At 39.7% G+C, this 15,722-nt stretch overlaps 1 protein-coding gene across 1 annotated transcript in view; it reads right to left on the reverse strand.

The window, feature by feature from the left end:
- Window positions 1-15,722, reverse strand: part of PLXDC2 (plexin domain containing 2) — a 419,584-nt gene that overhangs the window by 15,003 nt on the left and 388,859 nt on the right. The window contains 2 exon segments of the mRNA XM_030550413.1: window positions 9,321-9,349; window positions 9,352-9,480. Coding sequence (XP_030406273.1) covers window positions 9,321-9,349; window positions 9,352-9,480 — 158 coding nt within the window.

The following is a 15,722-nucleotide window of genomic DNA, read 5'->3' on the forward strand; positions in this document are numbered from 1 at the left end:
TATATCATCTAAAATATTACCTCTTAATTTTGTCAGGCTTGTCCTTCATGCACAAGTCCCTTTCAGACCTAAGGCTCACATTTGAATCAACCAAGTTACACGGGGAGGAATATAACCTCATTCAAATGCAACTTCAGAAATTCCTGAATCATGTTTTCTCATTTTTAATCTTTATACATCCTTCAATTTAATCTCTGTTTCATGTGTTCTTGTATTCACAAGCATGTAATCCACCATAATTGGCACATCATGACTGACTTTTTGCCAGACAAATCTTAGCTACTGACTGCAGTATATTTTACACCACATAGATTAGTGGATACATTAATTTTATAATTGTGTTATAGTTAACTATTATTGTGGTTCACTAATTTGTTGTATTTAAGGCGCCTAATGAGAGCTTTGGTCTGTTAAAACAAATATGAAGGATATCCAGTCTTTATATGTGCATTATCCTCCAAAAATCAGCAAAGGGGGAGTTTAAAGTATCATCTTGCTGCAACATTCCTTATTCTCAAGAGACACTGTGAAGGAATTCTTGAGGGTCAGAGTCAATTTGTGACTTGATTCAAAAGGAAGTATTCCTGGCAACTAAATGCATTTTACTTTCGTATTCCAAGAGGAGAAAAAAGATCTTAACAATAATTTAAAAAAGGACCTGAGCAGGCAATATCTCCTCTATTACACTGACAATACATCTTTACACCTTATGTTTTATGTATGTTTTATTTAAAAGGGACTCTGTCAAAGTAAATAGGCTCCATATTGTAATAAACACTTTTCTTGGTTTGGGGCCTGTCCCCTTTGAAATGTCAATGAGAACAGGAGGGGTCCTTTTGTTTGAAAAGTTCATAATTCTTTCCACCTGAGCACATACACATTTTATTTTCTGAGATAGAAACTTTCCGTATGTCATAATCCCCAGATAAGCGCTATAGCACTTCATTATGAGTAGTCCAACAATACCAAACAAGGAAATGCGTGTGGAATACAGTGCAGAGAAGAAGAAGAGAAGTGTCAGATTACAATTTCAATCTTCCAAATGATCAATTAAAAAAAGAATTATTTTTTGAAAAATTATGAAACTACCTTGACACCATTCCATATAAAAGAGATATCATGGCTAGTTAACTAATAAATACACACACAAATCATACTAGCCGTTCAATATCTATTTTCTGTTCCAAGTGTAACTGAACATATGTTTTGTGCTCAATAAATCAAATACAAACACTTCAGCACCTACTTTGCTTCATACTCTAAGGAAAAGTTCACAGAAATCTCAAGAACACTGCTTCTTTTGAAGTTAATAGCATTTTTCTTGTCTTGGGCATACAATTTGTTGAAATCTAGATTCCTACTAAGAATATAGCCCCAGTTAAATTAGCCTCTGCAGACTGTAGCCTCCTTCCTTCGGCACTTTGGTTTGTTTTAAAAAAGAACGAAAAAAGAGTGTGTGTACGCTCTCATGCATGCAGTATGATGGCCATAAGACACACAAATGATGAAACAGAAAAATGTACTTCAGCTTTATCCTTTTCTGTGCACTTACATAAAAGAGAGTTTTTGCTAATCACCTCAGTAACGTAACCAATGTACAACTTAAAATACAGACTCAGAGCTTCTCTAACAGCGGGATAATGTGCTCCACAGGGTTGTGATTTCTAAAGTGCACTTACATAATGCATGTTAAATGGTCTGTGTAGACCCTGCTGGTGTGCACTAATGTAATTTAATGTTGTGCAGTTTGAAACGGCGCTACGCTAAAGTGCACTGGGGAACCTCTAGTGCACATCAACAGGGTCTACACAGACCAATTAAAATGTATTACATTAGAGCACTTAAGAAATCACACTCTATGTAGAAGCCCTCAAGGAATTCCACCATGATTTTAACAATTTCCATCCCACCATCAACCTCAGCCTAGACCAATCTACACAAGCGGTCCATTTCCTAGACACTACTGTGCAAATAAGCGATGGTCACATAAACACCGCCCATACCGGAAACCCACTGACCGCTGTACTTACCTACATGCCTCCAGCTTCCATCCAGGACATACCACACGATCCATTGTCTACAGCCAAGCTCTAAGATACAACCGTATTTGCTCCAATCCCTTAGACAGAGATAAACACCTGCAAGATCTCTATCAAGCATTCTTAAAACTACAATACCCACCTGCTGAAGTGAAAAAACAGATTGACAGAGCCAGAAGAATACCCAGAAGCCACCTACTACAGGACAGACCCAACAAAGAAAACAACAGAATGCCACTAGCCATCACCTACAGCCCCCAACTAAAACCTCTCCAGCGCATCATCAAAGATCTACTACCTATCCTGACAGATGATCCCTCACTCTCACAGATCTTGGGAGACAGGCCAGTCCTCGCTTACAGACAGCCTCCCAACCTGAAGCAAATACTCACCAGCAACTGCACACCATACAACATAAACACTAACCCAGGAAACTATCTTTGCAACAAAGCCCAATGCCAGCTCTGTCCACATATCTATTCAAGGACACCATCATAGGACCTAATCACATCAGCCACACTATCAGGCGGCTAGTTCACCTGCACATCTACCAAAATGATATATGCCATTCATGTGCCAGCAATGCCCCTCTACCACGTACATTGGCCAAACCGGACAGTCTCTACACAAAAGAATAAATGGACACAAATCTGACATCAGGTGTCATAACATTCAAAAAACTAGTGGGAGAACACTTCAACCTCTCTAACCACTCGGTGACAGGACTTGAAGGGGCAATTTTGCAACAAGAAACCTTCAAAAATAGATTCCCAAGAGAGACTGTTGAACTTGAATTAATATGCAAATTAGACACAATTAACTTAGGTTTAAACAGAGATTGGGAATGGTTGGGTCATTACACTAATTGAATCTATTCCCCTATGTTAAGTTCTCCTCACACCTTCTATGGGTCATCTATTATCACGTCAAAGGTTTTTTTTTTTCTCCTGCTGATTATAGCTCATCTCAATTGGTTCGACTGTTCCAGTTGGTATGTGTACTTCCACCTTTTCATGTTCTCTGTATGTATAAATATCTCTGTCGTGTGTTCCATTCTATGCATCCGAAGAAGTGAGCTGTAGCCATGAAGCTTATGCTGAAATAAATTTGTTAGTCTCTAAGATGCCACAAGTACTCTTGTTCTTTTTGCGGATACAGACTAACACGGCTGCTACTCTGAACCCTATATAGAGTGCATTACCCCTCTGTGTAGACGAGTTCTTAGTGCAGAGACCAGAGGGGTGTGTGTATGTGTTTGTGTGTGTGTGTATAACATTTTATTAATTGTACAGCTACAAGACTACTCAAAAGTGCTTTGGTACATTGACACACTACCAATATTCAATGTGAGTTTTCCTGCTGGTATCAATGGAATCAGGAGTTGCCCTTCATCTTTTTTGTTTATTGTTCAATTGAGTGCCAGATTCTCTGCTGGTATAAACTGGCACAGCCCCTTCTAGTTCACTGCCGCTATGTCCGTTTATACCAGCTGTGAATTTGGCATGTAATGAATTATCTTTGACATGCTCTTTTAGGATTTCATCCAGATCCACTGATTTCAAAGGGAGTCTTTCCACTGAAGAAAGTGAGAGTTAAGTTGTTCTTTTACCAGCTTCAGAATTAGTTGCAGCTGTAAGACTGTATGCCAACCTCTGTGTACGTTCTTCTTGCATTGGTATTACTACAATCTTTGGTGGACTTTCTGGCTTTGATCTTTTTCTGGTTTCTTTTTTGATAATGTTGCTGGTGGCTGTTGGAACAACCTGGACTTATCTTTTTGGAATAGCATTTCCCAAGAATCGCCATCAACTGCTATGTATTTATTCTACGGTATGTCTGAAATACTGTATACATCTAGACAATTCCTTCCCTTTTAAAAGAAATACTACTGTGGTCCACCGTAATGATTCCCAGTGCTGTAAGAACAATAGTACATGCTGTAGGGTGGGTTCCATTTTTGTAGACTTCTGGGTTTCCAGTCAAAAGGTGAAAAAAACCCCACCCAGTTTTCTGGGAAATGACACAAGAGGTATTCTGTTTTCTATCATGTCATTATCTGACATGGAAACGTTAGCCTCATGTGTGCTACTTCAAAGACATTTATTTTAATTGCTGTGCCTCTTATCCTTTGGCAGTAATCCAGCTCAGAATATTCACAGTTTGCTTTTCTCCTAATAAACATGAACTACCACTTCCAAGACGGTGAATAAGTGTTCCAACTTGGAACTATAAAGGAATCATGCGCCTAGAATAATCCTTCTCTCTTTCCTCATTCCCTCCTGAAAACATGCAAGGACCCAAACATAGTTACCATAGAAAGCACTACTAATACATAAAAGTGGCAAAGAATCCTGTGGCACCTTATAGACTAACAGACGTTTTGTGTGATGCCACAGGATTCTTTGCTGCTTTTACAGATCCAGACTAAAATGGCTACCCCTCTGATACTAATACATAGTTGCTGTTCTCTTTTTCTGGGTTCCCTGCTCCATTTGGATACATTATTCTCCTCCAATCCAAAGGGTGGAAAAAAGTGCAGTGCCCTCTGAGTGGACAATTTGCAAGCCAGTCATGGAACTTGATACACAATTTTCAATCTATGAAGTTCTCTTATAATCAGTCCATTGCTGACAATCCATTACTCTGTACTTGGTTGTTCCATATATTCTAAAATATACTGAGGATTATTAAATATCTGCAAATTCATTAATATGGGATAAGAAGAAATGACTGACCTATGATTAGTAACTACCTTATTTGTAGTGAAAATTGCTGGCCAGTACTAAAAATCTCCACCAAGAATCTCCCATCCCTTCAAATGATGTCAATTCTTGCTGACTTAGCCCATGTCTGCTTTGCTAGCTAAGGGTATGATTCCCAGCCTGCAGGGACATAAGTGTGCAAGGTCTCCTCTGAGCTAGCCTGTTAAAACAGTAGTGTAACCATGGTAGCGTGGGCAGCAGCATTGGTGACACAGGCTAGCTCCCTTGAGTACATACTTATGTGGTTCAGGTGAGTTTGTACTCAGAGCGGCTAGCCTGTGCTACCACTGTGGGTGTCCATGCTTCTCGCAAGTACACCACTATTTTTAGCATCCTAGCTCAGATGAACACTAGCACAGGTATGTTTACATGAACTGGGAATCACACCGCTGGCGTGTAGTGTAGACTTATCCATTTACACTCCGACTAAGGAGTATCGCATTGGGTTATTTAATTACCATTTCCTCAAACATGTCAAAATTATTCCACTTTTAAATAAAACATTTTCTATTTCAAAACACAAATTTAAAAGAGGAGTAAAATATTTTTCAGTTCATACATTAACAAGCTAACAAACATCAGCAGAGATTGTTCTATACATTTGTTGTTATGGTGAATATTTGCTATTAAAACAGATTGTAATCTGACAGGCCTTCTGCGAGTCAATGAAGGAAACATATGGAAAAATTGGTGTTTGACTGTTTCCTGTTTTCTGAAAGGATATTATAATGAAGAGCAGTGAATAGTAAAATGATCTGGTTATTGAAAATGAATTGCAGTGTGCTGTCTTCTTTCGAAGAACCATTGTATAAATAGCAAATGAAACCTGCCTTTGCTAACTAAAAGTATGTACTGCACAGGTGTCACTGGGTCCAGTCATAGTAGATGTTACATGGCAGTTGGTTTATGTAGGATGACTGGCTATCCAGCATAATGATATATAGACTTCAAATGGAAATCACACTGCTGTCTCTTCCAGCTGTGTTATGTTGCAGGAACAACTTATAAGTTTAGTATGTAATCAAAGAAGTGGAAGTAGCTATATATACAAACTCAGTTAAGGGGCTCATTTGTGACTTCCTAACTGACAAGCACAATATTTCTGGGTCACAGCATTCAGACCCAGTCCAGACACAAACACCCTCCACATTGAAAAGTCTTATGCATTTAATAAGGCTAAACCAAAGGGTTCTATAGCAATCACTCTATGGTTTGAGCATTGGCCTGCTAAACCCAGGGTTGTGAGTTCAGTCCTTGAGGGGCCATTTGGAGAACTGGGGTAAAAAACAATCTGGGGATTTGTCCTGCTTTGAGCAGGGGGATGGACTAGATGATCTCCTGAGGTCCTTTCCAACCCTGATATTCTATGATTCTGAATCTACTATAAAATTACATACTTCATAGAGAATTAAAGATCATCCTGTAGCATTTAATAGTGGATTCTCTGTACTTCTGTTACAGAATTCTATAACTGGGTTAAAAATAATGTACAAAGGTTATCTTACATTCCATAAGATGTATTATAAGGGTAAAGATAGCTTGTTTTTATAAGCATAGGAAAGGCAGGTCCACTTCCTCTCTTTTTTCTTTCCGCAGCAGTACATTGGCTATTAATTTATTGCATTGACTAACCTTCACTCTGGAGACCTAGACTGAAGTCTTGATTGAGTATGACAAATGACAATGAATTTGTGGCTTCACCTTGAGCATTACAGGACTGAACTACCACTCAAGGCAAGGAGGTACAGTTCATACTCTCTGCTCAAGGAACAGCAATTCTGGAAAAGCAGACTGGTCATAGGTCAATTGTTAAGATACAATTATGTGAAGAAGTTGCCTGCCTAATCGTGCTTTAAATCATACAAAATATATGAACACAACTTTTTTCCCCATTCGCTACTCTTATTTTACCTAACATTTGTGTGTGTTGCATGTGTTTGCGTGTGTGTTCAGGGGAAGGAGGGAATTTCTTTCATGCTATTTGGTCAAGCCCTGTGGCAGCATTTCTCAATCCATATCCTACAACACTAACACCAGATCTCTATTCTACTCATCTCCAATAATAAGGTAATTGGCTATTTGGAGAACCTTGCCAACCCTGTGACTGAGTATTATGGTCTCAGATCTCCCTCTAACAAGGATTCCCTTACATCATTGTGCTAGCAGCATCACTTACTCAGAATCTCTCTTATTCCCAGTCATGAATCTTTATGCTGACAGAACCTTTAGTATTTTTTCTACAATCAAATGAGTTAAATGCTTTTGTAGATATTGTCTCCATATACAATTATATTTGTATCATCTTCTTCTACCTTCCCTCCCATATATGCACTTTGTTCTTTCCAAAAGCAAATCTTAGGGGGATACATTCTCCTCTCCATATGTGGGAGTTGCATGTTGTCATAAACAGATGGTTAAGGGTTAATGTCTCTTTTCCTGTAAAGGGTTAACTAGCAGTAAACCTGGAACACCTGACCAGAGGACAATCAGGAGACAAGATACTTTCAAATCTCGGTGGAGGAAGCCTTTGTTTGTGCTTTCTGGGGTTTTTTCTTTGTTCTCTCTGGGTTCTGAGAGGGACCAGACATGTAAGCAGATATCTCCAAGTTTCTGAAACAGCCTCTTCTGTTCAATTTAGTAAGTACCAGTTAGAAAGGCGGTTTAGTCTTTTAATTGTTTTCTTATTTTGCAAATGTGTATTTTGCTGGAAGGATTGTATCTCTGTTACTGCAACATGTATTTGTGCTGGGGAGAGGATTCTCTCTAGTGTTTATAAGCTGAAAGACCCTGCAACATTTCCATCTTGATTTATCAGAGACAATTTTTACTTTTTTCTTTCTTTTATTAAAAGTTTTCCTTTTAAGAACCTGATTGTTTTTTTATTCTGGTGTGAGACCCAAGGGGAGGGAGGTCTGCACTCACCAGGAATGGTGGGAGAAAGGAGGAGAAGGGGGGGAAGAAAAACCTGATTTCTCTCTGTGTTAGTATTACTGTCTCTCTCTCTCAGGGAGAGTCTGGGAGGGGGAGTGAAGAAGGGGAGGAAGGTGGATTTTCTCTCTGTTTTAAGATTCAAGGAGTTGAATCACAGCGATCTCCTAGTGTAACCCAGGGAAGGGAGGATCTGCAGGAAGAAAGAGGGGAAAGGTTTATTTCCCTTGTTTTGAGACCCAAGGGGCTTTGGGTCTTGGGGTCCCCAGGGAAGGGTTTGGGGGCCAGAAAGTGCCCCAAACACTATATTTTGGTTGGTGGCAGCAATACCATTCTAAGCTAGTAATTAAGCTTAGGAGGGTTCATGCAGGTACCCCATCGTGTTGCACGCTAAGGTTCAGAGTAGGGGTTCATACCTTGACAACATGCATATCCTTGTGCACCAGGTGAGAAGGATGAGTGCATTTTCTGAATTGGACAAACTACTTACAGTTTTTCTTTGTGAAATTAAATTGATCAGTGGTAGTAGTTATGAAAGTATCTGAAAAGCTCAAACAATAAAATGTACTTAATAGAAGCAATCAGTGCAAGAACCAACTGCATTCAGACAGCAACAGCATTCTCCTATACTGGAGGCTGCAGATACTTGGTATTATATTTCCAAAGCTGTGGTAATGTTATAAATTCAGAATAATCTGTTTCTCTACTCATTTTCAAAAACCTAAAAAAAAACAATAAAAATATTCTGCAAGTCTGAGTCCTGTGTCAAGGAACATCTCTACTTGTTCTCATGAAACTGACCCCAAAAGCCTAACCCTTCCTGGCACAATACTCATGCTTGTACTTTTGTTTAATTTCTGCAGAACTTATGGTTTCACAAATATTATATCATAGCTAGAAAAAAAAAGGATTATGTAGCTTACAAGCACTAGTAGTTAATGGTAGTAATGGTAATAGTCATAGTTTTGATGATCACTGGTATGTTACATACCAATAACTGTCCTTATTTCATGCATCTTATTCATTTTGGTAGGATAGAAAGATCATGTTGAAAACTAGTAAGCTAGTTCAATTAGCATTGAATGCAGGGATTACTTCACTTTTGGTGACAGTAAATATATTATGTAGTAGATGGCTCTACTGTTCCAGGGATAACTGTGTACACTTATACTATAATACTATAATACAAATGTTTAATAATAATAAAATTGTTAACTGGTAGAATTTCTGCTCTGGACCATGTAACTACGCACTTCAAAAACCCCCTTTTAATATGTATTTACCGTTAGCCAGTACCTTGTTTCTATCCTTTTTGGAAAGAGTGTTGCCACACAAATCAAGTCTTTTTGGAAGTTTTTTGTTAACAGATAAATACGTTTCCGATGCTAGGGGCTAATCAAGCTGTATTTATAGAAGCAGCTTATGGGTTATGCATTTATGATTTATAAACATTACAGATTAAAGCTAGTACCAATCAGGATTTCAAAGAAAAGTCTACAGTCTTAGCTTAGAAAGTACTATTCTGTAGACTGAAAAATCATGTTAAACAAGTAACAGAATTAGTGACCCATCATGGCACCTTTGACCTTACCTCAATAAAGAAGAGACTAGCTGCTGACGTGGATGATGGTACATATAGACTGTTACAAGGATGGCTGCTGCTACAATGAGGACCAATATCAGAATTCCAACAATTAAACCAGCATGGAGAGTTCCACCTTTCTTCTCTGCAGCACTATCATCTGTAGAAGCTACAAGCATTGGATACTTATTAGCATGGCAACTGTTTTGCGATTGAGAGATTATTTCTTCTAGTCTACAATACATTATTAATAATTGAACATTTGTTTTCTCTGTCCTACATTTTCCTAATATTCTCAGTAACCCAAGTTGCAGAAAGAAATTACATCTTCCTTCCCCCATATGCCATACTCATATAATGTTAATGAAATGACATTTCCAAATGTTTTATTATTTCTAGCTCAATAAACAAAATTAATACCCTTCTTTCTGAAAGTAATTTGGACATTCTAAAGTTCCTAATTATCTACATAATGAATTTACATAAGAACAAAATTTGACTTTGATTTCCCCCAAAAAACTATCACAGTTGTCCTGCAGACATCAAGTATTAATTGAATACATTTTAAATATGCATTTTGGTCATTTTTTTTTTGCAAGCTTCAGTCTGAGAGATGGTCACAGTACCTGTGAGGGGGAGCTAATAAACACATTCTGAAAGCTGATTCATTAGCTTGGAGAATGATTTTCCAAAGTCCTGTGCAACTGAATCACATTGCAAAAGTGTAACAAATGAATGGAAATGACCCTCAAATATTTAATCTTAGTATGAAGGGAGTACAAGTATTTCTGAGGTTGATCGTTTCATTAAACTTATACTGATAGGTCTCTTGTTGTAGTACACATTTGCCTTGGGGAAAGAAGACATACCAGGGTATATATCCCCTAAAGCAAACAACATCACTACTCCCAGATAAATCAACTAATTGAAAAATCTGATCAACAGTGTTATGCTGAAAGAGTCTTATTAAGTTAGTTAGTTGTCATTGATGGTACTGGTTGCACTTGGATGAGTCTGATTCCTATTTTGGGCACCCCCCAGAGAATTTTAGCATTTTAAACATCAACAGTAGGTTATCAGCTACTATTGCTATAAACAGAATTCACACATAATCAGTTACCATGCTGTAACTAGAAAAGAAACAAGAAGAGGAAGGCCTTAGAATGATTCAGAAGCCCTGAATTAGTTTTAAGACCCATTGGAACACATGATTTGTCTACCAAAAACTAATATTGGTGCTAGTGTTCCCATCCTTGTCTGCCTCTTTTCAGTCTTTTGAACAATCACCTATGTCATCGGCTTTCATGTGACCACGTTCCGGGCTTCTGAATCAATCCAAAGCCGCCCTCTTCTGGTTTCTTTTCTACATATAGTGTGGTAACTGATTGAGTGACAGTTCTGTTTTTATGTAACTGAAAGATGAACTCATTAACAAGGACCCTTCACCCTCTCCAAAACACATTTCTGTCATGTTGCCTATAGTGACGCTTGTTGAGTTGTATAGAAATCCCTTTTGTTGTTCCCTTTCCAAGACTAGGATGTAGGATGTATCTGTTTGTCCTCAATTGGTGAGATCCTCAGGGCAGGGACTGCACTTCTCATGTGCCTGAAAAGCACCTACTACTTTTCAGGCACCACTGCAAACAAATGGTACATAAAATAGTAATAACTACTGTACATGATCTTTAGCATTCACCAGCTGGCCTACAGATCATTCAAAGCATATCGTAGACAAGGAAATTTGAAAAAGAATAGGAAAGGGACTATCTATCTAGGTTCTCTCACAATGATGCCTGTCATGGTACCAGCTGAGCTCTTAGGGTGAATGGCTAACTCTCATGATCCCAGCTACACATGTTCATGCATAATAGTACTCTTCAGATGGAATCAAACTGTATAAAGCTAGAGGCCCATAAGCAAAACCATAGGAAGGAATTTAAAATGCTGCCCTAACTTGGGATCTTGGAGAAGAGCATGAACGTCTGATCCTATTTCCTCCCACAGATTTGCCTCTGTGGCTATAGGTAAGCAGCAGGAAACTCCTTGGAAGCCAGTAGTCTTCTCTTCCAGGTCTTGCAGCAGCTGGCTATGGAACATTTCACATATTGCAGGCTCAGACAGCAGTCGACCAGCCTAAGCTTCTCTCCTCTGCTTTCACAGCACTAAGCTCAACCACAAGAGCACATGGGGCCCAGGCCCAGTCTGACCTTCTTGTAGCCTGCGGGGCTGGGGGTGTGCAAAGCCAGCACAAGAAGAAGAAAGTAAAAGATGAGAGAAAGAGAAAACAAGAGGCAGAAGAGGGATGGGAAAGAGAAAGAAAATAGGCAGAAAAGAAGGAAGAGGAGACAAGCGTGCTTGAGTATGGTGGAACAGAGCTGGGGTCTCCACATCATTACAAGGAGTAGGGGGCTTCTACAACAAAAGAAGTTGTGCGGTCTTAGCCATTTTAGCACACTTTAAATTGAATTAACTTTGTTTATTCATACTGGTCACAGCTAGGAGCAGATACAGTTCAAAATTGCTATGCTAATCATGTTTTTCGCACATTTCAAGGGGTCTTGTGTATTAATTTTTGTACCATCTGCACAATTTTTTACTACCATGAGTCCCATTCTGCCATCTTTCTTTATGACACAAGTACACTATATGAAGTGTGCAGATATGAGTTGCTCCCATGACTGGCTGCCCTCAGGGCCATTACAGGACCAGTGAAAAAAGGAAGATGGCTTTAAAAAATTTTACCTTTCCTGAGAGATAATTTAAGGTAGCCCAGTGGTTCTCAACCTAAAGCTGGAAGTCATTTTGCAGCCCAATCAGCACACAGCAGCGACCCATACGACAATCCTCAGGGCCATACAAATAGTATATATATTTATTGGATGCAGCACACATAACACATAGAGAACTGCATATGCGGCACACAATGGTAAATACTTAAGTAAGTTGAGTATCGCTGATCTAGCCCCAGGAGCAAATTTGTGGGAGGAAGGGAGAATCCGGAATCATTCAACTTTCCCAGCTCCTCTCCAGGATTTCCAAAATCTTGAGATAGGGCCATTTTACCCTGTGATACGGCTGCATAATTCATCAGGCAGTCAATGGGATAATGCATGGTGTAAAGTACAACTCAGTGGAGTTAGATTGACAGAAACAGGCCCTAAATCATTTATAAATGGCTATATGCCTGCACCTGAGACTAGACTGAATTATAAAAGCTCAAACGGCAATTTTCAGTTTTATACACAGTAATACGGATAATAATACTAGTACTTGTACATGCTTTACATTCTCAAAGCACTGTGCAACATCAATTAATTTATCCAGAGGCCAGCAGGAGAGGCCTGCTTTATGTTACATGCCCTGGGCCAGATTGTGAATCCTTTATTTGCAGTGATGAGTAGTTAATTGCACGAACAGTCCACTGGACTCATTGGTAGGAGTAAGGGATTCATAAACTGGTCCCATAATAGTTACTTTTCCTTTTACAACTGCCTACTCCTTTGCTCTTCCACTGAATGCTGGATTAGCACAAGTTAAATTTACTTTATCATTTATACCCATTTTCTGACCAATTTATGCCTGACAAGTACTTTGTATCATTACTTTGTGGACTATCATATTCTACAGACATATGAAAGAAAGGTCCTAGCCAGGGAGTAGGGACCAGATCAAACGAATCCCTTTAATTTGATACATTGTCGGTGTTTACTACCTGGATTTGTAAATGAGAGACTCCAAATGATAGCAGCCTGTCAGTATTTCTTCTAGCCCGTTGTGTAAAGTATTCCAAGTACATTGAAATAATGATCGAAATGGCAAATGCAAAAATAATAAAATATGAATACATGGTTTTCTAAATGACAAGTGTAAATGACTAGTGATTTCCATAATCAAACTTCAGTTCATTGACCTCAGTGTTAGAAAGTTGAAAGAAATTGATTTCACTCTGTTTGCACAGACAATAAACAATGTTGTCAACTGTGAAATATCCTCTGCCATAAATCAAGGACAGGTCTTTAAAAGCCACAGAGGGGGAATGCTAGAAAGAAGACTTGGAAACTTTTTCAGGTGCAAAAACATTATTAAGCTTATCACAGCCCGTCTCCTGCTGCAGGCAAGGCTTAAACCTGTAAGGAGGATATTTGTCTTGATGACCAATCCCTTCCTGATGGCAGCTCTCACAGAGTTTCTCTTACACTCTCCTTTTCTTTTGCTCCAGCGGTGGATGTTACAGATAGCATGTTCTGTTTACTAGAGAATCACACACATCATACCTTGTGTAGGCTGAGTTATGGCACCCACCAAGGGCTCCTTCCATCCATCATTCGCTCCTTCCCTGACGAGCTCCCTGTGTGTTCCCCCTGTATTTCACGGACTCCTTACAGCTCCCCTCAGTCACTCCCCTGCCAGGAGTTCTGTGTGCCCTTCCATTTCCACTTCCCCCATGCTCTTCAGTCCCCCTTTTCATCCCATGGCAGAGGCTCTGCCTACTAACTAATCTCCATACCAATTCCCCCCCACAAAGGTTCTGTGTGCTCCCCATTCCCTCCTCTTCCCATTTCAGAATCCAACATTCTCCTCCTCATGGATAGGTCTCTGTGTGCACCTCAGTCCACTTTGTCCCTTCATGTCCTTCCTTACCAGGGACCCCTAACCTCCCCCATCGCTAGGTGTTCTGTTTGTCTCCATTCCTCTTTCCACCAGTAGCAGGTTTCCCCATTCTCTTCCCATGCCAAGGGCTCTGTCTGAACCTTCATAACTCCTGTTCCCCCAACTTCCTCCTTTCCCCTGGCTAAACCAGAGGATCTGTATGTCTTTCTTCCCCCTCTACCAACTTGTCATCCACCAAAGGTTCTGTGCACCTCATTCTACCCTCCCTCCATATCAGGGTTCTCAATCTCTTCATGTCCCTTTTCTCCTCCATCCTTATTCTTCTTTCTGTCTGGGGGATATAAGTCATTCAGGATGTTAACATGCTAAAACCCCATCTGGAGGATAGGCAGAGATGAGAGGCTGGAAGGTGTTAATGGGTGCCATCAATCAGTTCTTTGTCCTACAGACAATTGCAGAGGTGCTTGAGGTTTCGCTGTGCTGAAGAGCTCATGTGCCCTCCATTTCCCATCTTTTGGTTTTCCAAGTTCCTCCCAAATCCACAGGGTTCTGGCTATTGTTGCCTACAACATTCCCTGAAATTTTTGAATTGATTGGATGGCCTGACAGACAAACAGAGACATGTGTGTTCACATGTTCATGGTTAGGCTGCTTTTCTTTATGGACTGTACAGCAGGAAGGAAACAGTGGGTAATTACATGCTTTTTAAAAAACACACACACAAATGAGCTAAATATTAATTCATTCCAGTCTCCTCTTCTGCTGCTGGAAGGTCTTCCAAGGAAGCCCTGGTCTACAATGCCAGCTTACGTTGGTATGACAACATCGCTCAGGGGTGCAAAATCCCCTGAGAGACATAGTTATACCGATCTAACCCCAAATGTAGACAGCGCTATGTTGACGGGCAAAGCCCTCCTGTTGACACAGCTACTACCTCTTGGAGAAGTGGAGTACCTATGTCGAGTGCTACAGCGGGCACTGCTGCAGTGCTGTACGTGTAGACAAGTCTATACAGATGATGAGTGAAAATCAAAAATATTTTCATAACTGGAATTTTACCTTTAAAAACATATTTTAAAAACACGGAGACTATCTGGTTTGATATTAGATTATGTTATGACTTATGGTCTGATTAGGACATTCTAGTGTAGAAAAACATCAGAGAGACTCAAAGATGCATTATAAAGAGACCTGCCCTGTTCCTTTTGAAGCCAATGGGAATTTTGCAAGAATGTGTCCAAAATCTTAATTAAAAAAACAAAACAAAAAACCCCAAACTGGTAATGGTATGCACATCTTGTAAAACCCATTATGCTGTATTATAGCATTCGCCTCCCTGTAGCATACTAGCCATTCAGCTCCTTAGAAGAGTGTACATGACAGGACAGTACTATGGCATACTTCCTACAAGATCTGCTCCATAGTTCAGATTGATGCTAGCTTTCCACTATGCTATTATTATAATACAGAGAGATTGTGAGGGCACCTGCCCCTCAGTAATGGAAGAAGGAAGGGAAGGGGCTAACTAGGAATTCATTAGAGCAGAAATATAAAGAGGAGACAGTGGAAGGTGAAGGGAAAATCCCTGAAGGTCCACTACTATTTTTTCGGTGGGAGCCCTGTCTGCTCACTACTGCAGGACAGAGTTAGTGAACTTCCAGACCAGGAAATAAGGAGAACTGAGAAGCTACACGGAGGAGTTATTTTGTTTGCAAAAGATTTTGAAAGTTAAGCATTGCTTTTTTAGGCTCCAGTTGAAGCAAGGCAGCCCTTCTTATCAGTTTGCCCTTATATTTGAGG

Source organism: Gopherus evgoodei, chromosome 2, assembly GCF_007399415.2.
Source record: "Gopherus evgoodei ecotype Sinaloan lineage chromosome 2, rGopEvg1_v1.p, whole genome shotgun sequence".
NCBI classification, from domain to species: Eukaryota; Metazoa; Chordata; order Testudines; family Testudinidae; genus Gopherus; species Gopherus evgoodei.